The sequence below is a fragment of the Manduca sexta genome, chromosome 17 (assembly GCF_014839805.1).
Source record: "Manduca sexta isolate Smith_Timp_Sample1 chromosome 17, JHU_Msex_v1.0, whole genome shotgun sequence".
Lineage (NCBI taxonomy): Eukaryota > Metazoa > Arthropoda > Insecta > Lepidoptera > Sphingidae > Manduca > Manduca sexta.
Window position 1 is genome coordinate 12348024 of NC_051131.1, and position 25810 is coordinate 12373833.

The window sequence follows — 25810 nt, forward strand, 5'->3', positions numbered from 1 at the left end:
TTACCGACAGAAAAAATTATATGTAACAATATAATTTTTTTATATCTGATGCTTTGATATCGTAAAACAAGTTTGTGATTTGTGTGGTTAATGCCTTTAAGTCTTGTATTGGCGATAGCACTAACGTAGACGTGGGGTTACTGCAGAGGGTCAGACACCCCGCCCTGTGGAATGGGGGCGTTTGGAGAATTCCACCACGGTATCCCCTGCCTGTCGTAAGAGGCGACTAATAGGGGCCACGAAGGGGGTCGTCGGCGGGCAGCAGGGGGCTGTCCGCCCTAGTGCATTTTTGTGCATTTTGCACATTTTTCGGTTGACCCCCGGGATGGACGGCAGTGTGTTGTTGGCCTCATACTGCCGTAGACGCCGAAGGCGTCCTTCGGTGCGCGGGGGCTTCCGAGCCCCCCCCCCCCATAGGAGACGGGCCGCAAGACGGCACCGCGCAGGGACGGCTGCGGTCGTAGACTTAGACACTACAACGTCAGAGGAAGCCCGCAGCCGTCCCAAATGCGCCGAAGAGGGCCACCGCGGGGTTTTAGCTGGTAGGCCGTGCGTAGGTTAAGTTGTACATACATATGGTTAGGGACTCGGCCCGGCGATCGCTCGAAGGTCACCATCAAATCCGGGCGGCACAACGCCGGGCCGTAAGGCACGGTTACCCCAGCATAACCGCTCAGTCGCCCCCCGCGAAGGCTGGGCGGTAGTAATAAGGTACTTTCTCCGCGAAACCAAAAAAAAAGAGGGTCAGGCACCCCGAAATTGCGTGTCCACGAAAAATGAATGTTGTTTGTTAGAATGTTGGGACAGTCCTGTACTACTCACCTCAAATCTATAAAACTACCATAACTATCAAATATACAATAATGAGAAGACTGAAGCGTTTTTGTTTTCGAAGTACAAGGTTTCCTGGAAAACGTTTACCTACGCTCATGAACCGTACCACCATAGGATTTCCGACGGTTTTGAAATCCAGTAAGCCATCGCTCATAAACTAAAGTATATTGTTCCTAAAAAAAATCTTGAAAATGCGTGTTGCGTAGATCCTAACAAGGAATTTATTAATTGGAAAAAGAAGACTTCGGCCTTGCAATATACCTATAGTCACAAGCTATTTCAACAAACAAGATTGATACAATTACATAAAAAAAATGAAGGTCTCTACCCACTTCGTACTAAAATGAAATAAAAAGATGCCATTAGTGTTTTATCTAAATCGAATAGAATTAATAAAATGTTTTTTTTTAAGGACGTCTAGTAATTGAATTGTGATATTAAGAGGACGTTAACACTATGACCCTATTAATTGAGAAACCTGATTTATACTACTGTTTTAAGGGAGCTGTATAAACAAACTAGTTGCTTTTAGTGACATTTTGTAATTTAAATACATAAAAAGAAAAGTTAGGTGTCAAAACATAAACAATGTTTAAAACCTTAAAAAAACTTTGCTAAGCTCCGTGACGCAACGCGGAGTCTGTTGCATCAAGTTTTGTCGATCAAACAGTGTGACCTTATCATGTTTAATTTTAAATTGAAGTATTTCGGGTATTACGTAGTGTGACCGAAGATAGCAAGATTCTTAACATGACCCAACATCCTTGATTTTGTCTTTTTTATATTGTAATGCAAGTACGTACTACAAATAAAAATATTAAATTTTAAAATATGTAGTTATTATTTAAAGATTTTCCTATACATATTTTCACTAAACAATTTAATATCATATTTTCATTAAGTGTGCTGCTAGTTCCATAACCTTACAAAATATTTTATCGAATTTTAAACTACCGAAAATGTAGTACCCACTAACCTTTAATTAGTCAATAAAAAAAAGTAAAATTATTTTTAAAAGTAAGTGTTGTGGGTGCACTTCTTAACATTTTTCTATTATTTTTAAAGTAATATTGAAGTTATTTCGATAAATCATTTTTAATATAAAATATTGATTTACCTTTATAAACTTCATAAATATTGTAACCGAAGTAAATGGCGGTATCTATGGTGTAAACATTTCCAAAGCTATTATGGGTGTATAAAAAAAAAACAAAAAATATTTTCATTAAAAAATTATTATTTTCATACAAACTTACGTAATAAGATATTTAATTCAACTGATATTTAGGTCTAGACACACAGAAAAATAGATTAACTCAAATCATATTATATTGTTAAGCTCACCTTTCAAACACATGATAACTAAAATTAAGAGATACCATTCAGTATACTCAGCGATTTTCAAATTTACTACGAACTTTTTAATTGTAATGCACTAAGAGTTATCAATACAAAATATTTTTCCTTAATATTATTCATAACAGGTTCAGCAAACTAAGCAAAATAAAAAACATGCAACGTGCACTATATTTCTCAAATAACAAAAAAACAAACGCATGCGCATAATCAAGGCAATAAACGCATCTTAAAAATAAATAGGTGATTAACTATAATAAATGTTTCTCACATTACATGTTGCATAACTAAATGATTACAAAATATGCAATAAAAGCGTTAATAAAACAATGGTAATTGTCTATGAGGTTATATACATCATGTTCTAAATAGTAATGTAGCTATATTATGTTGGTGGCTACATCGTAAAAATGGATACTTCGGCAAAAAATCATAGAACTGGTTATAATTATAGTTTTGGATATATTTCGACTGAAATTATCGTGGCGGACCTTACTCTCACGATTAATGCGCCTATAATTTATAATTTGCTAATAAATCATGGTGCTACATTCTCTAGTAGTACAGATTAATTTAAATCTACAGATATAAAACGTTAATGGTAAATAATTTAAAATCAATTATTATCGAAAAGTCTAACCTTATATTCGAGTGCTGTGTTAAAGATTTAAGCAGTTAATTGACGGTTGTCGGTATTTATATCGTGGGTAAAACTAATATTCATTATAGTAAAAATGTAAATTACTGTTATTAAGATATATTTTGTCTATTTTATAATATGTTTTAAGGAGGTAATCTCTGGATCTTCTGTGATATTTCTTTTAGTTAAGTAAGCTATACTTTATTTGATTCGATTTATTTCAAGGAAGGATGTTGATGGCAAAGGCGTGAGCAACATTAATCCCTAATAGCTTTACGTCTTCTTGTTTTTTTCGTAGTTTTATTTTGCCCTGCGCGTGCGCCACAGTAGAGCGAAGTAGGCGAGTAGTCTGAATCCAATGAAGAGCAACACCATGTTCACTACGTCCATGATGAAGTCATCCTGACGAGAGGAAAAAATAAAACGTAAATGAAATTACTAAAAAAACAATATCTAAAGCGTGCATTATTCAAATAATATTTTATGCTTTTAATTACTTTGAAATGCCCAATATATATTTTTTTTGGTTTAGAAACTCTCTCCCACGGTAAACTTAGTAGCGTTATGGGAATCCGGACCAAAAATATTTATTGAATTTCCGTTTTTTTATGGAAAAATGAATTTTCATAGTTGTTACAATTGAAGAAAAAAATATCTTACTTGCGAGAAACTGAGCGTGTCGAGAACAACTTGCCCTGATGCAGGGCAGGTGAAGTTCTCGCGGGTGCAGGCGATGGTCTCCACGCCGGCCCACTGGTTGATGAGCAGCGCCTCGTTGCCATAGTGGAACCATGACAGGTACGATATCCAGCCCAGGTACGGGGGAACGGAACTAAGCACAAACAAAAAAAATATTTTGTTAAGTACTACGTAGTTTGTATCGGATTATCAAAGCGAAACTATAGCGTATGTTTTATCTATCGCTATGTCTATTAAAATGAATAACTATATAACCCTTTTTGTGTTTACTATTAATAAAATGCGGCATAGTCAATGTTTAAAAAGTACACTGAAAAACGACAATAAGTTAGTCGTCTCTACACTGCTCATAATTGGTGGTTTTTTTTTCTCCGTTATTTCATAAGTCTTGACTACAATAAAATCCTGTATATCTATATATATAAAAATGGATGCCTAATTCCCTTGGTCACGCCATCACGCATGAACGGCTGGACTGATTTCACATGTTTTTTTGTTGTGTTTGGTATTTACAGGAGAAAGAAAAATTTAAAAAAATGCGCGGAAATTAGAAAACTTGAGAAAAAGTTGACGACAATATTAATTTTACATAACTGTCAGTGGTTTGAAGTAACTGTCAGCGAGCGACAGAATGCGCGCGTGCATACATAGTTAAGACAGAACAACGTCTGTCGGGTCAACTAGTCCTATGTATAAATAAGTATGCTTACCCAGAGTTGAGGAAGAAGCCACCGAACAGCATGAAGGGGATGATGATTGGCGGTCCAACTGACGCCGCCATGCTGACGCTGCTGCTCGCGCAAGATATTAGGTAACCTAAACAATGAAAAAATATTTTAGTACGCATTTTTGTTAAATAACACCATTTATAATATTTTTGTTCGAATCAATAGATTTATTGTGGAATCTAACATTATCTACATCCATAAAAAGCGGTATTTCAAATGTAGAATATTGAGAATAATAAAAATTATAACAAATAAATTACGAAAATTATTAGATAGGGGTGTTAAGCATGTTTTTTGTTTGTTTTGTAAGTAACATCAATTTCATAAATTTATATTACTTTCAAACAAATGTATAACTAAAATAGCACCTCAACAATCATGCTTTCTACAAACTAAATCAGCTTAATCAAATTCTGACGCACGTTGTTTTTTTGTATCATTAAAACCGGCTCTATCAGTCCATCAGAATGTCATAATTCCGGTTCCTAAGGCGAAGGGCCTCAACCTATTTTTTATGTATATGTAAATAAGTTTCGTAATAGGGCTGCCTCGGCGTCTTGTTTCATGTCACACGAGAGTTTGTGGTTCCGAGAAATTTTGTTTTCCGTTAGATATCGCGTTAAAGGTTTTAACCACGTAAACTCGGTTAGCTTTACTACTTACTTTTAGCAGTTATTGTGGTTTTGGTGTTATTGGCAAGGAAATGGGATACGTTCTGAAATTATAGACGGACTTTTTATGGTAGAAAGTGACTTAAAAATCTTATAGTTGCTATTTGGTCGCTCGAACGCCCACAATACTATGTAATTTGACGATTTTTGACCTCACTGCACCTGCTGGTAGGCGGAGTGGGGTCCAGAAAATGTTATAACAAACTAAACATGATTATTAGACGCCATTTAACACATGGCGGCCTGGTCGAAATATACACAGGCTGATCCCGTAACGCGACACACTTGCGAGGACCCCTATAGCGGAATATATACCTCGTGTACGGAGGTCGCTATCCGAGCGGATACTAGCTACGAATTTAATAGCGGAAACTCGCCCCTCTTCCAACAACCCTATTGTCAAAACATTATTCGAAATAATTATTCTTCAAAAATTATTTATAAAAATATACAACTAAGTGCTAACTCATTTAAAAAAAATTCGTTTCACCAGCCTGTAAGTATAATAGATGTATAGGGCTTCGTAAAACGTTGGACAGTGTTCATCGTTCTATGAAGCCCTGCTGTTGGCCGAATTCTTATGTAAATAACAGCTTCATAATCAAAATTATACTTTATTTTTAGAAGCCGTCATTTACATACAAATTACCCTATTTCAAAAATTTATTTGACATTCCGAATTATGCGTTATTATCGATATTTTATTTTACAGGTGACGAAATATAAAAAGCCTATGTCATATTAAGATGTCAATACTCAATTGAGATTTATGGAACTATTAAATAAAGATTATTATGATTTATTGATTTTGTCTTTGATCTTTTTTAACAGACGGTTTTATTAACGCGTTCTAAAGTGTATTATTAAGATGTCTGTTTCATAAAAAAAAAATTCAACACCTTCATAGTAGTTTTTTATTAACACTTTTTACTCAAGAAAGTTATGGCAACAGGGGCGTAGCTACCGCCGTATCAGTGATGCGGGACCCCCGACCTTTGGGGCCCCTCATGGCCCATACCTACATTAAATTAAGCCGGCGCCCAATACTTCGCACTGCCCAAAGAGCTCCAACAAATAGGGTCCCTCTGTGGCAAGTTACGCTACTGTATGGCAAGCTATAATTCGAATCTCTAATCCAATAACGTACATTAAGGCAACAGGAATTCCTCAGGTAAACTGTACAGTTGTCCCTCATGAAGGATGACCGGTAGGGGCAAATCACTTTATCCTCGAAACTAAAAAAAGCCATTGTAAGTGTTCACTGTCCATTACGGTGAAAACGTACCATCAAGTAAGTCACTTGTAAGAACAATGTTATACGTGGGTTCAACAACACCAGTATTTTTGTTCCCGTATTTTTTGTAAGAAGGGAAGCATCGTGAGGAAATCTGCATACTTGAGAAGTTTTCAGTAGGAATATTGAGGGTATGAGAACTCTGGCAATGCGCACTAAGTAGTGTGGTGGACTAAGGACTTATCTCTTTTAGTAGTAGAGGAGGCTCGTGCCCAGCTGTGCGACGGTACATCATACAGAGCTGATATTAGCAAAGAATTAGATATACGAGTAGACAATATCAAACATTCTTGCTTGTCCTTCAACAAGACAAAGGGCTCGCTTAACTAAGGATAAGTCTATAACCCCATAAATGTACATCCATCGTTAACATGTAATAAAGATATTACCACAATAATAAGCACTATTGACTATTTGCCATTGTAATGCCATTACTTATCTAAGTCACTGCAAGAAAAACAATTCAAAAAAGTTTACGACCCGTGACCGTGAAAACAAGAACACAAAACTAACCGGTCTTTAAAGTCTTAAGAATTCCAAATTATGTACTATCATTGTAGAAGCCGAAACGACTTGGAACGATTACTGTACGTTTTGGAATGCTGTGGTTATTTTTCAATTAAATTGCTATTAATTTTATTTTTATAGTACATAATAATAATGCCAGCCAGAAAACTAGTGGAGCAATTGATTTTAATCGTTCTGCACTGGATCGTTATGAAGGCGTTTTTGGTTTTAAAGAAAAGGAATACGGGACTGGGCAGGAAGAGGGGCTTGGTGCCAGGGATGACTCGCTTACCATGGGAAATGTGTACGAGTACATCAGCAAGACAACCTACGAGATACCTAACTACAACCAACCACCCAGTTGTGCTTTTTATTCTTATCTTATTTCCTACTATCATACTGTTGCTAATATTTTCTTGATCTCTCTCCGGTCATGTCGGATTGCCGTCTCAGGGGCTATGAGCGTGAAGAAACAGAGAGTGCACCTGTGTATTGCGCAAACACATGTGCATTATAATGTCTCTTGCGTACCTGGCTGATGGCCGTTGAGATTGACCGCCGTGTCCGAAACTCTGCTAGGAGGGTTATTTTATTTATTGTAATTGCGTTTTTTTTTTGAAAATTTTAGTATATTAGTAAGAAGTAAATACATTGCTAAACGGATTTGGATGAAATTTGGCACGCACATAAACCATTTCTAGATTAACTTATAGACTATTTCAGTAATTTGCGTTAATAAGAATATTTATTTTAAATATCTGGTGTTTAAAAATATGGCGGTCGCGTCGCCTATACGGCGTTATGTATCGCTACAGTAATTTAAAGGCTTTTCTAATGAGACATACTTTTCAAGCGGGCGTCGCGAGCAACACCTAGTAGAAAATATTATATAACCTGGTTTGGTAATCCATATTACTAGCGTATGATATGGAACCCAACAAACGATTACTACCGAATTAAAAAAATATATGTAGTGTACACATGGCTACATTATAATTAATAAGCTAGAACAGTGTACACATGGGAACATCTAAAGTATATACCTAGGTTAGATTATTTATAAGTTTATGGTAAAACCGCGACGTAATTAGTAAATAATATGTATTATATATATAATATACTGCATATAGTATAGTACTACGTTATTTACTGTGAACAACATAACACGTAATCCTTTTTTAAAGTAAAATAAGACCTTACCCAGTAATGGGCATAGGACTACTTCAAGACACTGTGAGCTCATTCTGCGTAGATCGGACCACCAACAGCTAAAATTTTAAAAAAAGTTGTATAATTGTAAAATGTAGGTAGATATTGTAACTTTGACTTTACGGATGAACAACACCTCAGTCCCCCCCGTGACCATGAAGGCTGCAAAGTCTTCGAAACGTCGGGAGAAAAATAAAAAACAAAAAACCGCGATAGAATCCGGAAAATTAGTTTAATTTCAATGTCAATAACATTCGCGTAAATATAAGAAATCATTAAGAAATCAATGGGCATAGGAGTAAAAGATAATTTTTAGAGTTACACGGCAACTGCCTCGGTGGCGCAGTTGTATCGTGTGCGAGGTAAAATCACTGCTCTGAGTGCCCAAGTTGAAATCCCGGGGCAGATAAAGTGATATTCGGGTTATTATCGCTATCAGTTCGGAGTCTGAAATTTGTGCCCGATATGGCGTTAGACTCGCCTCTATCACATCTTGGGACAAAAACAATTGGCAAAAAGTGGTTGCACATTTGCCTACCCCTTCGAGGATAGCGGCGTAATATGTATATATGCACACATATACACATACCTACACATCACTTCTATTTATTAAAGTATTTAATACAGATTTACAGAAAACGCATAGTTTACCAAGGTACCACGAAATTTCACGCGAATCCCATATAAAAGAAGGGAAAAAATGGAGAAACCTCTCCCAAAGCTTTTCAATTAGTCTCTGTCCTTAAGGTGATTAGAAATAATACTATCATAGACCTTATTAGTATTGTGGCAGTACTTAACGGATCGGATTCAAAGGTAAGTTGTGGTAAAAGCAAACAATATAAAGCATTTTTTTTTTATTATAACAGCACTAGCCTAGCTCATTCTTGCCATTTTTTTTATCCTGACACGACAATTGGAAACTGGACTGATAAAATTTAGTTAAAATGTAATGAAGTCTCAATCATCTCTAGGAATAATATGTCTGCCTCTCTTAATATACTATGCGATGTTCATTTAACTATTACTATTTTAAAATTAGCTCTAACACTCACCAAACGAAGTAGCGACGTTAGTGATCAGGGCTGCCAACCCTGAAGCGATGAAGAACCTCTTCGGATCAGGGTTGAGCCCTATCATGTAGTACGCTATGGTGGTAAAGACGAGTGGTATGGTGGCGAACACCGGAGCTTCTGCCAGGGTCTTCGATAAGAAGTACACGTCTGCCCGATACATTCCTGAATGATGCTCTCGGATGAATATCGGAAGCTCAGAACAGAAGACCTGTAGGAAGATTGTTCGTTTAATAGTAGTATGTGTGACAAACTTATTTCTATTAAAATTAAAATACATATGTTTATTAATCCAGTCAAGTGGATTGGATTTCAATAAACTCTTTAAATAGTTGCAATTTGGATTGATTGAAAAAATTAACCAATTAGAACGAAGTTAATTTTACAAGCTTACAAACTTATTTGGGTTGAGATAAATCCGAGATTATCTATTAGGATCGTTACTGAAATCAACTTTTAGACGATCTACGAGATTCTTAATTCTCATGATGGGATAAAAAGATTGAGAATGATTTTCGAAAAGACGCGGCCTTTATCTGGAGTTTACTCCACTTACTTTCAGATACAGTGAGATCAAATTACCATGCCTATGTAAAAATATCCTTGAGTGCTAAAGACTACAAATATCGAGAAAGAAAGGGTCGACGTCTATATCTAGTCCTCATATATCTATTAAGCATCAATCTATATTCTCTATCTGATTCAGATAACCGCAGACGTAACTATGTGCCCTATTTCATTAGTTCAATAAACCGTATTTGTCATCGATACAGCTCCACATTCCACCCTATTTGTTTCCGTTCTAGTTAATATTTAGTTACTTGAGAAGGCGTCTCGGTGTTTGGTTTCAGATCCGATTGTAACGGATAGTAATTATATTATCGTCTCGAGTGTTTAGGGTGGCCCAGTTTGGTTATACAATATAAGTAGGTTTAAAATCTAGTGAGTAAAGATGTATGCACATTTTCGAATAGTTTGTTGTGTATCTGTGCTTCGAAGGGAACTAAACAATTTATATTATTGTATGAAACTCCCATTTTTCTCTTTATTTAATCTCGTCGTAGGTTTAAGACAGGAAGATAGGTAGGTTTAACTTTATTTGAGATTCAATGTTCAGTATCATAAAATGCGTGTCACAATCATATTTAATTTCACATGAAAGTAACATTATTACTTAGGGAGGTACCAGAAGTATTACTAAACGGCATAAAATTAGCCTTGCTTAATTCAATAAAACTAATATATTATATCCAAAATGCCGAAGTAATTCAAATAACTACTTACGTTAATGACGGCAAAGATGTTCTGGAAGGTCATGTTGGTGAGGAACATGAAGATGGCGCCGTTGATGTTCATCACGCCGTCTTGGTCGAGGTGCTGCCCGAAATAGATCACGCCGATGAGGATGGAGACCATCTGGAAGCGAAAGTAAAGTATGTTTCAGGTATAGAAGTATTCATAAAATAGAAAAATAATTAACGCACTGATTCGATTTCAATTAAATTGATTACGACCGAATTCACCTAATATTTTTTTAATAGGGAGTATTTGGACGACTTGATAATAAACCTGACCATACTCTACTACAAAGAGCATTACAATACTACGCTCTACTAAATCTTAGCTCTACATCGTAGTTGCGCATCTTGCAAGTCATCAATTGCATTATAAGTAAAAAAAAAGCAGGATAACACCAACCACAAATGTGACTGTAGAAGCTTAGCTTAGGTATTTATATGGACTTTAATCTATCTCTCTTTCATGCAGCAATCAGACCAATAAGGGCACTTTTACAATAAAAGTTACTTACAACAGTCTGCAGGAAGCGCACTTTGATGAGCATAGGCTCCTTGGTGACAGAGAGCCAGGAGCGCCAGAGGACCGCGCGGAACTGCGCGCACCATGACGCCTTGTACGGGGAGCGGTGCGCCCGCACCGTCGACGAGTTCCATGGCGCGTCGATCCAACCGCCTGATATCTTACGCTGGATAATAAGAAGAATAGTGTAAGGTTTGTGATACGATAAACCTGATGAGATATGAGATAAGACATTTTAAAAATTTCAAGTAAATTCGTATCTAACTAAATGTCCAAAGAATTGGATGCTTTTATTCAGTTTTGTCAGTTTATGTGATACAGTCGAAACTTGACTAATGGCATGATTTGATAAATTTAGGTTTAAAAATATTCCAATATTCTAAGTACCTATATACACATTTAATGTTGTTCATAAAACCATAGTCATAAAAACATACTTCGTTATACAAGGCGTTTTCTGCTTCAGCGGCAATCTTGCAGCCGATCTCTGACTTGGCGAAGGAGGTGCATACAGTGTCGATGGTGTGACGCGTCGCCTCCTCTCTGCCAGGCACGCCGGCCAGGAGTTGGATGAAATGGTCCGCTGGGTTGTAGTTGGCGGGACATGCTGCGCCTAACCTAGAGTAGTAAACATATTGAGAGGTTTTATAAATAAGTCTTAAAGATATAATGAATGCATGTTGAAAACCAGTAGGTTATCATTTATCATAATACTTCTTTTCAAATGAGTATTTTGATTTAGGATAGAATCAGAAATAAAATAAGTACAATAAATGGAATAAATGTAACGAAAGTAATTTACATGATAATAATAATGTTTAGGAAAAACAAGAAATCCAACGAAAAATACAGATATAATAACTTACTCTTTAAAGAAATCAGTGGCTTGATCAGGTGATCCGAGGAATGCTACTCTACCATCCGCCATGATGAGCAGCTTGTCAAACATTGCGTACAGTTCTGATGAAGGCTGGTGAATGGTGCATATCACCGTCTTTCCCTTTTGTGCTAAGCCTTTTAGTACCTAAACAAAAATAACTTCGATAAAAATAGAGTTTAAAACAGCCATAAGTACAAACGAGGTGATGAACCAGTTACTGGTTCGATCAATGACTGATGCCCAGTGCTCACTCGGTTTGGCAGATCACAGTTTTGTGCCAGGCAGGAGAAAGGGAGTGTAGGAGCTCCAAATCCCCTATCCCACCTTCCCAAAAAGTTTGATTATTTAACAATTGACTTGTTTTAGACTTTAAAAGACTTACAACGCTCTGTATTTTTTTTGAAATATGGACGTCATTCTAGGTAATAAAACCTGGGTACGCCTGTCTTACATTCTATTATTGTTAAGCACCTCGTGTTATTGCCGAGCTTTATGTCGACAAAACGTCTGCATGCCTGAGTTATTTCTAAGACTTAAATAGCGATGAAAAGATTTCTCTCAATGCTATTCAAAGCTATTGGGTTCAAAGATTTAACCCAATTAATTTGCAGAGATCTCTATCTAACATCATAATATTAACAAGTTTACTCGTCGCATAAGAATTGACTTTTTAAAAACGCTCTCAACAATAATAACACTTCATTTGCAATTTAAAGAATCTTACTATTTATTAAGTTAATTTAAATAAATTTATATTTTAATTTGAGAAGGTAAATATTTCAACATTTTTAAATGGAATTACGTGTGATGTTTATTATGATTAAACACAATTTATTTTATACGATTTATTGCTTTACGCACCTATTGACGATTGTTTCGGTTTCTATACTTGATTTATAGGTTTTAAGGAAATTAACATATTGAAGAAGCAAATTTATAACCACGTGCTATAAATCCCTAAGAATTAATAGCTATACTAATAGTTAGTACATAAAAACCATATATCAATACAACCTAATTGATTGTCATGACAGAGTTGAAAAGAAAAAATAACGATTGATAAATTGTTTTTGGTAGCATTTGTGTTTTTCTACTGTTAAACAATACTTAGCAAGTTTCTTGACTTTTCATTTTATGGTCTTTAGAGCCATTGTGGATACTGGACATTTTAAGACATAAGAACTTATAGTTCTTATCATATTGATATATTTTTCAGTATCGTTTATATGTACTTATTTTTGTATGCAATCCATTCCGCATATCCAAGAGATTGGATGGTGATAATATTGCAGGCGGTTGTTGCGCTTAATACCAAGCGAGCGATTAGCTCTTCTTTTATTCAGTTGTATAAACACACATATTATTGAGGCGACTTAAGTCCATATATGTAAACCCAAAACAAATATTTATTCCAGTGGGACGACACCACGAGCTTCCTTTCCCTAATAAAAAAGGAATCACACAAATCGGCCTATAAATCTCAGAGTAATGGGTATTGATACATAAATGAAATGAGAACCTCCTTCCCTTTTAGGAATTTGGTTACAAAACAAAGTTGCTTGGATATTAATGATTTATTCAACCCACCTGTATAACGTTTTGAGCCATGAATGAGTCCAAGCCCGATGTGGGCTCATCGCAGAACATGAGCGGTGGGTCTGTCAACACTTCGCTGGCGAACGAGAGCCTCTTCATCTCCCCGCCCGATATGCCCTTCAGCCGGCCCGTGATCCCGATCACTGTATTTTGACATTTTGATAATGCCAACTAAAAATAATAAATTGTAAAATTTGAAAAGATGAAATATAAATATGAGAACTTTATAAAAAAGTAAATTAGCTAGTGAACACAAAATTTTATAAAATATCGCAATAAGAACAAATAAATTCAGTTTTATGTATTTCTACCACAAATTAATAAAAATTAGTAGCCATCGTTTGAATTGAAAACCTGCAAACTAATAATCCAGTAAATATTTAAATTTAATCATGTAAAAATACTCGTTTATTAAATGTTTTCGAAACTTATTTATTTGAAATATAAACACCTGTTTAATGTATTATTTTTTGCTGTTTATTTATTCCAATCTCAGAAAAGATTTTTCTCATTCCTAATTTATCTTTTCTCTTAGAATACTTTATGAAAATCTTCTGGCTTACCTCAGAAATGACCTCTTGGACCCTCCTCATGCGTTGTGCATAGGGAATGTGACGATCCATTCGAACCAAAGCCTGTTTAAACAAAAATGTATTTTAAGCGATTAAGTATTTGTTAATGCGAAAGAAAGAACACTATTCCTGAATAAGTATGTCAGAATCTAGAACAGATACCTTCAGCTTATACTAGATGAAGAAACATCAGTTTAATATAAGTACTTTAGTTTTTTTTTTATTTTGTATAATTGTAAAATGTAGGCAAATATTGTAACTTTGATTTTTTGGACGATCTACATGTCACCATGGGGGCTTTGTAGCCTTGTCACGGCACGGCTCGCGGAGAAGACGGGGGTGACTTTGTGTTCACCATGTCACTAGTGACTATGAAGTCTTCGAAATGTCGGGAAACATTCTTATACTAAAAACCGCTATAAAATCCGAAAAAAATAAGTTCAATGCCTAACATTCGCGTAAACATAAGAAATCATTAAGAAAATTTATTATAATAACATTGATATAACATTCTAAACTAAACTAAAACTTATTAATTTAAATTCTCAACTCTTGCGCAACGTACCAAACAAACAAAGATGCATAATGTATATGTTGTTAAGATACCTATCATAGTCAGTTTATGAATGGTCCTAGGTTTTGTAAGAGCCTAGTTTATTTAGACTTTTAAACGTTGCTATATGTTACATCGCACGATTGAAATATTTAAATAAATTAACTTTTTCCACCAGTCAAGGTCTTTGAAACCGGATCGTTATCGATGTGGACAAATCTAAAAGCTTCTGATACTTATTTTATTATACAGTTATTTTGAATAATCTATTTAATTTTGGTTGCCAAGTTTCGTAGGAGGGGCCAGTTGAAATGGTTTACGAATTAAATTATGTATATATATATAGACGTATTTGTATTAAGATGTGATTGTGTATGCATCAGTTACGAAAATAGCGTAAGCTAGCTTTTAAACATTAGAATAAAATGTTTAAAAATATATAGTAAAGTGCTCATAGAAACTGAAAATCAAACTTTCGACGTTAAACCAAATAAGGAGTAAGAATAGGGTAGTAGAATATTTATTTTCATTTATCAAAAATGTACGTTATTTAAAATCCAACGGCAATAGGATTCTCAAAATGCACACAATAATAAATCAATTACGAAGCTTTTAAATTTGGTAGACGGGGTAGCTGACAAATATATTAGTAATAGAAAACAGTGACGTCAACGACCACCACGCTGTGTGCGTGAGAAAGAGATAGCGCGATAACCCTACCACGGCCCAATTTTACACAGAACAATATTTCAAATACGAATAACTGCTTTAATTTTTAATACATTTTGATGCTGTTTTCACAATAAATTTTCTTTTACATTATTTTCTGTTAAAAATTAAACATAGGTTACTATTCTATTGGGTTATTTATATTAATATAATCCTATTGAAGCTTTTTATAACAGGAGTTGTAAAAACTTAATTCCCCTAATAACAAGATATAAAATGTTACTTGTCTAAGAGATTTACGTCGCTGTATTATTAAACAGCATAGTTCTTATTTGTTCAGCCATCCCACGCGTGTGCAACTTAATTAAATATTTATAAAACACGTTCGTCTTATCTTTGAATGCAGCACCTCCACAGATATCACAAACCACGTATCTACAACACAATCTGGCGCCGTTTAACCATGTTAAATGCATCTGACTGATTCCAGACTTTTTATGTTTATGTGTTTGTGGTTTTGGGCATGCACCATGCAAGGATCAAATTATAAAACTGTTTAATTAAAAGTTTTACCATCCTGTTTTTTGTATTCATACATTTCTGGAAACACGAACACTAATATTACTGTGGCAGTTTAATAGACACCCTATTTTTTAATTCAAAGTACTTCTCTAATGAAATTATAATTTACATTAAATTTCCGTTATGATGATATCATTAACGTTTTCATGTTTCAACTAAAGTCCAATGTTGGCGTCGCGTTGGACACCAACACGAATGAGTATAAATTCATAGAACAGAATTCTTCTTCTCTTACAAAATCTTACCTGAAACACTAAATGCTCCCGTACAGTCAGAGTTCCTATGAACAGGTCTTGCTGCTGTACATACGCTGAGAGAGCAGTCAGAGCCTCTGGGGTGGCAGGCTGACCGTTGAGAGCTCTCGTACCACTGGAGACCACGCCGCTGGGCGTGCGGAATGTGAGAGTATTGAGTAATGTGGTCTTTCCAGCGCCTGATGAACCCATGATGGCGAGTAATTCACCAGGGTACGCCGCGCCGTTTACTGTGAACAAACGGTATATTAAGTATTGATGACTATAATTACGAAGGAAAATGAAGGTACAATGAAACCAAAAAGAACATTGCGGAATAATATTAGGACAAAAATAAAATTGTTTTTAATAAACTATTAGCCTCGACATACGTTGTCAAATTTCATTGAAAATTAGTTCAACGGTTCAGTTCAGTGATATGTACACATATTATTTCTTTTATCAAAAAAAAATCTGTCTTCTAAATTAACATTCATTAAACACGTACGTATAGTTAAAATAGTCGTAAAGTTTTTTAAAATTTTAGTTTTTGTGGCTGACTGTACCTATAAAAAAATAGAATTTTAAAATGTATGAAATCAAATTCGTACCACTAGAAACCATTAAACGCGTGGGCAACATTTCTTTTGAAAACCGTACAGCTATGATATTATACATAATATGGTAATTAAGATAAAAAAAAGACTCGAAATCACCGTATTTTAAATTATTAATATATATAATATTAATAATATATTCGAAAGATCAGACTTTTATGTTAATTTCTTGAAAATCACCAATGCTAGTAAGTATAAATTACACGTGATATTTTATTCTTTAAAGATTTTGAATATTTCAATGAATTGCTAGATCGGAAGCCATTCCTATTTACAATTACCATCATTCCACGATTCTTTTAGAGCCATCAATGTATGTAACATAAATTGAAACATTCTCTTTCGATTCTCCTCAGTTTAATATTTTGTATCTAACGACTTATAGCATAGCAATTATAGACTATTCAAATAAAAATATGTTGAGAGACCTGCACTGATATTTTTTAAAGTCGGAGGCTATTGAACTATTCTCAAGGATATTGGCATGCTTATAACACGTGTAAACGTATTAAGTAGTGTTCTTTTTTTGTCCTTGACATGTGTTAAATTAAAAACAACGTCTTTTGGGATAACATAATATCGATCTTATTTGTTTTCTGAATTGCAAATTTTATGATTCTTCGGTTCGTGTTTTCGGGTTGGTAACATCGCATTTTCTATTTGTACTACCAACGTTGTAACAATGCTGAGCAGTATCTCTCGACTTTGTTTCGGTACAAACGATATTCCAGAATATATAATTATAAGGGATTATGAATCCCTTATAATTATCATCCACTGCTTTCCAATAACACAACTTATAGAAGCCAAAGAAAATTTCTCTATAACTAAATTCTTTTCTAAATTGACAGCGCATTCACTCATAGTTCCTTTACCATTATAGTTATTCATACGTTATAATGATAACTAAGGTTTGTTTACTGCTAGTCTGTTTCCTGAAAACGCGCACTTGTCAAATCATTAAAATTGTTACAGACTTACCATTTCTGAGCAACTGTTTCCTTTGCTGGAACATACGTTCTGAAGATGTCCTCCAGAAGTTCCAGAACCTTCTGCTTCTGGATCTGGACTCTGTGGCGAAAGCGTTGACGTCCGCCCATGTGTAGGTGACCTTCTCCACGCCCCCCACGCTTCCATAGTTCCGTGTGGGGGCGATGGAGACTGTGACGTCACCGCTACTCGTGCGCGGAGAGTCTTGTGGCGAGCGACCATCCTGCGAGATATAAGATTATATAATAATATCAGCCATGTATTATATACTTGCCCACTTCTGAGCACGGGCCTCCTCTACTACTGAGAGGGATTAGGCCTAAAGGGCCCCCTAGTGCAAGCTACGCCACCGATTCGTATTAATGGCTTAAATGCAATTTGGCACACACAACAAGGATTGACATTATTTAAGTAATTTTTTTATCCCAAAAAGTGGTACAGTGGAACTTTGCGGGAAATGACTTTCACGTAGATTAAACTGTGGAGAGAATGACTTAGTGTAGACATAATTTTGAGAAACCGGAAACGTTGGGCCTCCGGATGATATACTTTCTAATATAAGGTAACGAGCTATTATACATATTACACATTCCACTAAACAGGGAATCATTATAAAACCGTTTCCCATAACGATATTGTACTCTATTACGTATCTTATATTACAGGAAGGAATAAAAAGGTTTCATTTTCCCAAAATATTTAATTACAGACAAAATAAAGTTAATTTCGAAACCACAGTATGTTCTATTTATAAATTGCTATGGTCATTTAGATTCGTAGCTGATACCGTTATTTATAAGTTTTATAAGAACATCTACTTATTACCAAAATTGCTTTCTTGGTTTATTGACAATATATGAACAAATTGGAAAGGGGTCTAATTCGTTATGGCACACATTATTTTGATAGTGCGTAAGAAGCACCTAACGCACCGCGTCGCTTTTTAGATAATAGAAATTGTCACACAGAATAAAATTCTACGCTAATTTAACGAAGATAAAGGAATACGACCATGTAACGCGTCTAGAGAATAAGGTCCCCTGGTTTCAATATCGTATTTTTTTTATTTTATGACAGTGACGTCAACGACTTGATGGTTGGACAAAACTATGGGGTTTTTATAATAAAATTTACCAGAGATTGGATCATCCAAAGGGGCTTGTCAAACGAGCGGCCGAACAAAATAACTCAGCCAAATCGTTACGGAAACGTTGTCCAAATTATTCATATTTTGAGTGAAACGGACTGGCGAGATGAATATCTGCGGTTTTAAACATAATGGCACGTACTTCTGACAATTAAAAAAAAATATGTGATATTTTGTGCGAATTCTAGATTCTTCAACAATGAAAAAAAAATCTTGAGTAAACCTGCATACTGGAGAAGTTCTGTATAGAATTTCGAAGGAATACGAAGTCTACTGACCCACACTAGGCCAGCGTGGTGGACTAAAGCCTAAACTCTTCTAGTAGTACAGGAGGCCCGTGCCCACCAGTGGGACAGTATAAAATACATTGCTGACATTATTAATGAGCATATTTACGTTCACTTCAAACTTAAACAAGGTTACGTTACTCAACAATGAAGTTTAAAAGTTTAAACATTAAAATGCGTATTATTTTGTATACAGACGTCAGTATCGTTAAGTAATTTAGTAAAATGCCTTGACATTTTCATAAGAGAATTCTCTTAGAATTACATTAGGTTAGGTTAGGTTTAACTTCTTTCGGATTTACTGCTTTTTGTATAATTATTATTTACTATTAATTACATGTCTGCTAGAAGACCGATGGAAAACTGGCAAGGCATCGATTATTCTGATAGTGTGGTTGGTTATGGACATAGGCGTAGGAGACTGCCCACTCTGGAAAAAGCCTTGCGGGCTTCTCACTGTGCAGGGTTTTCTTTGAATTCGGCGACCTTCTGCCCCTGATTGAAAAATACCATTGCGACGCCAATAGTTATAGGAAGTAATAATAATAATATTAATAATATATTATTATTATTACAGAAATATGCTTTTTCTAGGTATTTGTTTGAGACTGAAACTTCTTGGTAGGATGAGTCAATTTTCGTTATTATATTTTATGTTGGCCATAAACACATAAATGATTCATGTAGAATTGGGGGTATTATGTTCGTAAAACATAGAGAGGACTAGCTAATATTAAGCGACCTATATTTGCTTGTTTGCCGACCTATCACATATTTTCAGATTGGTTTAAATGTATAATTTTATATATAGTAAATTTACATTGTAAAGTAATCATTTATTTCGCACCCAAACAAAGACCGGGCAAATCGCTATTAACACAGAAAATTATATTTTGTACGATAATTTACAATGAAGTGCCCAGTTTAAGCCTCAGACAACGTAATCACAAGATTTTCTCAAAATATCCAGTGAATTTTGTCTACAGACCTTGACTTTTGTATTACTCTTGAACTTTCAAAGATAGACTCTGTAAACGAATTAATAATATCGAATTTATTTTAATATTAACAAGTTATATTGGCTTCGGAGGGAAAAAATATATTACTTAAGTATTTATCGATTGCACTGTGGTCGAGTAATCATAGTTACATTGATACTGATACGAATTATAAGTAGTAACTAAAATATGTTTTACCAGTATTATAAATGCGAACTGTGAAAATATTCGGAATTTTCGATGTTGCAATGTTTGTTAAAGTCAACGCCGAAACCGATGAACAGATTTGGTTTAAATTTGACACACAGATAGTCCATGTTTCGAGATGTCAAGAAAACTAATTTTTAATTCAGAGAAGTTCCTCAAAAGGCTTTTCAGACGGTCAGGTCAGCGAGCAACACCTAATGTTTTTATATATAATTCTGACGCAAGCCTTTAAATTAGACTTATAATTAAATGTGAGTCTTAAGACGAGTATGATTAATGTATTTCAATGGTTTTATATACTTTAGTTTATTTACTGTGTATACATTATATTAGTTTTGGCAATAGGAAGATATTAATGAACGATTGTAAACACTAACGTGTCATGGCATATAATTATTTTATGATATAATATCATTTCATGTGCAGTTTATTTAATTAGGAAATATTATGATGTATCTGACACGTTGTGTAGGTATACTAAGGATTATCTAAAACTATATTATTAATACATAATATCTGAAGTCGTGACTTAACGTGAGAAATATATAATTAAATGTATTAATTCAATAGACTGTTTTAAATTCATTGTAACTTGGAGAACTTAGACGCGTCATATAACAACAAATGATTATATAAACTTTTTGTTTATCTAAATAGAGATATCCTCAACAAATACTGAGACGTCACATAACATTCACAATACCAGTTCTAACTAGTAGTGTAGTCGTAAAACCAGCTTATAATAGGTATAAAACAAAATATCAATATTATTCTTAACATCAAACTTCATACCGTGTTAATGAACCTAGCTCAAATATTTTACTAAATGGGCCTTAATCCAAATAAAATGGAAAAGTACGTAGACATTACTACCAAACATTATTACCAAAAAATCTAATAACTGGATATGAAACAGATATGAGGAAACCGGTTACAAAGTTGTCATTCATAGCGTTCGTTTTTTCTCATAATATAAATTAATAAAAATATTTTTTATGTGACAGAAATTGATTCAACACATTTTAATTTCCAAAGATAAAATAAGGCGATCAATGAACAATCTGAATGCCCTAATAATATTTAAATCAAGACCTTAAATTTAATGAATATGCTTTGAGCTCATATTCTTTTTACAATGAAATCAACTTGGGACTTAACTTGTAGTTCATTTATAAATTTAGCAAACCTATGTTGAGACCGATTCTAACACTCGGATATTATTTTTGAATACACACGGAAACACTATAATCATATATGTTTTTCAATAAAGATGTATCAATAAAAATATTATTTACAACACATTTAGTCAATCTAAGGCCACCTATAAAGAACGCAGTAAAATTAATAACCGCATTATACAAAACAACAGCCATGAGATTGTATATACCAGTTTTGTTCAAATAAACGAGATAGACTATCATCGTGTAAATAAAAATAGGCTTTAGATTTATTGTATAGTGAAAATAGCGCACGTGGGTGTTTCGTAAGGCAGGCATCATACAGACAAATAAGAAAGGAACGTCATTCGTGACAGAAAAACTTTTACGAGTTTTGTCTGCATCTACTTTATTTTGCAACTCATCTTGAAGGTTTTATCTTGCTGTTTCGAGTATGTGTACTGTTAAATGGTTTTTAACGCTATTCAGCTGTTTGCAAGCTAATAGAGCTTTATAACAATTAGTTTTCAATGTAATTAATTAGGTACTGGATATCCCGAGAAGTTTCTGTACGACGAGCATAGTTCGCTAGCACATATAATTTTAGTTTTGAGTAAGTAGAGTTGTTTATAGTCTGCTATAGTGTTCATGCCTGAAATATCTTTATTCAATGATATAAAAATGAAAATTTACTAAAATAATGATAAATGGATCATCAAGAAACATTTTGTATTATTTTTTTCACACGAGAAACTATAATCAGGTTTTAAAAATGTGTTATTTCTACAAAACGTGTCAGGCAAAGTGATTAAACGTGGGAAATCATGTCCTGTATGCTAATCCGTACCTATTATGCTAATATGAACTTTATAGACACCTTTATATATAAACGTTGATAAGGTTTTAATATAAAAATTGCCTGATTTTATATCTCTGGCATAAAACAGTATCAGTTTTATTGTTATTGTTGGTCGATTGGCTCGCCCCCTAACACATCATGGGACGGAACACACTTGGCCAAAAAATGGGTGATTGCACCTCTGTATACCCCTTCGAGGATAAATGCGTGTGTTGTTGGTCTACAAATGGCCCAGTTCTGGGAAAATAGACAAATTAATTAATACATCCTATCTACATCATAAATATTTAAAAATATGTTTTCTTACAACTTGTTTTGTATGCCACTTGAACGGGCCTAGTTGAGACAAAATGAATTAATTTCAGAAAACGCGCGAGCAAATTTTTGGATAACAATACTATTCACTCGTCTCAGAGCGGGAGTTGAATATATAATTTTAAAAACAGCGTTATTTGAATAGGAGTCTAGATTCTTTTATCGTTTTCGCCTTCGCACTAACCATTAAATCTCAACAGTCCCACCGCCAAAAATAATCCTTTGATTTTTATTGTACGGCATATAATTTAAAATATATAAGGAAGTAACCGATCTCCTTAAATTAAACCCAATTATTTGAATAGGCCGTGGACAGATGGATCGGCGGAGCTAACTATTGATCGAGTCTAATAGCGATGACCGTTCCATTTTTGGGACCTATTTGCCAAGATGGTTTGTTGAATTTGCAATAAATGCATCAGCAACGGCAAGCAGTAACTTTACGCACGGTTTTGGGCCACCTGGGTGCCCCAGGCAATTTTCTGCAGCCTTTTATCTGGTATTTTTTTAGGTAACTAACCTAAATATACTATTGAATGTAAGGAATAACACTTAGGTACAGTACAGCAAAAACGTATGTTGATGACTGATTGAAGTCAATCAGAATAAATGAGTTGCATTAAGCTCGGGTTTGTGATGCTCCCTTAGGGATCGTGACGCTTTTTTAAAACTATTTTGCGGATTTTATCGCGGTAGGTAGATATGGCAGGTATGATATGTAGGTAAATATTTTTTACCTTTGATTTTTCGGATGATCAACATCTCAGTCCGCCCCGTAACCACGAAGGCTGCAAAGTCTTCGAAACGTCGGGAAAATAATAATATAAAAACCGCGATAAACACTGCAAAATAGTTTTATTTCAGAGATAAATATTACGAGGCCTTAACTCTTTGGTAATAAGAGTCAAAGGAAAACGTTGGGAGAGGAAAATAAAGCTAATAAAATCCCATACGGGCACAGTCACTAACGCAACTAGTATGATGTTTCCCAACGACTACACGATTGCACAATTATCTTATAATAAGAGCTAACCGTATAAATTGACGGCGGAATAGCGTAACTTTTTCAAGTTATGCTTATTATGGAAGCGGTATAATGACGCTTTGATTTATTATAATGGCTAGATGGATAAAAATGATTCTGAATAATTTTAGTGTCACGGCCCGCGCTAGCACAGTTTGTAGACTTCTTGTTCTGACCAATTCTAGACTTTGCTACGTTTTGCATATTGCTTAATATCTCTATATTAGGTACATAATATATATTTATTTTTAGTTTCAGGGACTGGCTTTTATTCTTGATTTTACGAAACATTATTAATTTTTGAAGAAAATATAATGATCGATAGGAGAATTAAGAACTTCCACGCAGGTACAACCGCGTGTAAAGCTCAGCATTTTATTTACACAAGGAATCCCCGCTAATTCAATTATTTCACCTCATAATCTTGTTTGAATAAAGAACTTAATATCCCATAGTCTTCAGTAACAAACTACGGGTCAAGGCGGTAAAACTACGTTAAGAATTTGAAACATTAGAAACACTTAGAATCGTGGTCGAATCCGGTCCATCAAAAAACCTGTTTCGCAGTTTTTTACCGCGACCAGAGGTACACCAATCGAATTAAGTTCAGCCTTGGCTTGTACTTGGTTCAGTAGTGTTGGTTTTGTGGGAATGTTGAATGAAATTCGATATTACGTTCATTACGACCTAATTAAATAGAAAGTATCGATTGCATTGCTTGTCTGATTACCTGATGGCTAGCGGCCCTTTAAACATTGTCTTATAATATAACCATGTAATTTTCAGTAGGTAGGGTAAATGTGAGGAAAGGGTGGTGTGCTTGTCAGCTAACCCCGCCCCTAACTCCCAGAGTTACTATTATTATATCAACTTATTCCTATATTGGTTTATCTTATGTAACCACACAATATTTTGTGGCACATGCATGCGATATTGCATGTTTTTATTAATTAATGTATCCTAGGATAATTCTTAAGATAGTAGAGTATATTCCACTCATGTTTTATCATCTTTTTAAAGCCGGTGTTATAGGGTCAGTTGTTACATTATGGGATTTAGGATGGATAAAACAGGTTCAGTTCAATTCAGATACCCTTACATGTATTCAGATTTCAGATGCCCATAGGTCACACATAGATATCACACTTTCAGTCAGAAATACACTCATGCACACGCCATATTCGCACTAAACTACAAAATGATCGTATCAGGAAAGGGATTTTTAGTGAATATATTATTTATTCAAGTATAAATTTTGGTACAATTTTAGCACAAATCAAGATGAGTATGTGTTTTCAATTACACAATACCCAAAATCACCCTGTATAACTCTTCGGAATTTATATCTATCGTATACGATATATCTATCGTATACGTATGTAATACGTATACGATAACCGAAAACCTTACAGGGCTGTTCCCTAGATCATCACGGTGTTATTAGGACTATGCAATCCACATTGAACCGTAAGAACTTTGCCTACAAATAGGTAAATTGTGTTGTGGGACTGATTTGCTTTCCTATCGTTTTTCTTGAAAGTTCTAGACAAATGTACTGATGATATACCAATCAGTTGATAAATTTAAAATATTAAGCAAGATGACGTAGTATTGACTTGTTACGTCTCAGAGGCTATTTTTTTAAACTGCGTTGCAACATAGAGTCAATATCAAATAAAATTTAAAAAATTAAAATTGAAAACATCGTTTGACAAAATATTCAATTTTTATATTTACAATTATATAAATATTCTACTTGGTATATAAATATTCTACTTAGTTAAGTAACGATCTAAAATTAATCTAAATTTCGCAAAAAAAATTTGTCGTGTCTTTCACCTTAAAACATATCCAAGTCTATAATTTACTTAACCATTTAATTTTTTTTAAAACAATAAATAACTGTAAACTCACCTGCGGCGAATTATTGTACGCAACGCGTTGGTTATCAACCGATGACGATATCAGTGGCTCGTGCTCTTCATTTCCCGCAGTCATTTTGATTTTTTATTACACTTTTTTATTACAAACCCACTATCATTGTCACACTAGTATTTGGTATCCAGTCTTCTAGCGGTAGCTAGAGCGCGCGCGATCCACGATGGCACACACAACAGTGGCTAGAACTAGTGGGCGGAGTCACATGGCCGCTTGGGCAACAGCTCTCGCGGTAATGGCTGCGTTTACTAATGATATTTCAATTATATTTTTATTATTTCATAGAATATAGATATAGATTTGATCAGAGAATAATTAATATTTGTTGTGTATTGCAACAAGTAATGAAATTAATAA

General features: G+C 34.5%; 1 protein-coding gene across 1 annotated transcript; it reads right to left on the minus strand.

Annotated features, from left to right (window-relative positions):
* Nucleotides 1-2051: 2051 nt before the first annotated feature.
* On the minus strand, nucleotides 2052-25678 carry LOC115450615 (protein white). Its single transcript, XM_030178669.2, has 13 exons — nucleotides 25430-25678; nucleotides 17513-17744; nucleotides 15927-16165; nucleotides 13869-13940; nucleotides 13297-13476; nucleotides 11696-11853; nucleotides 11267-11447; nucleotides 10822-10995; nucleotides 10296-10427; nucleotides 8994-9222; nucleotides 4240-4345; nucleotides 3491-3662; nucleotides 2052-3232 (listed from the first exon to the last, which is right to left on the minus strand). Exons 1-13 carry the CDS (start codon nucleotides 25511-25513, stop codon nucleotides 3131-3133), a joined length of 2061 nt encoding a protein of 686 aa, XP_030034529.1. The 5' UTR covers nucleotides 25514-25678; the 3' UTR covers nucleotides 2052-3130.
* Nucleotides 25679-25810: the final 132 nt, after the last annotated feature.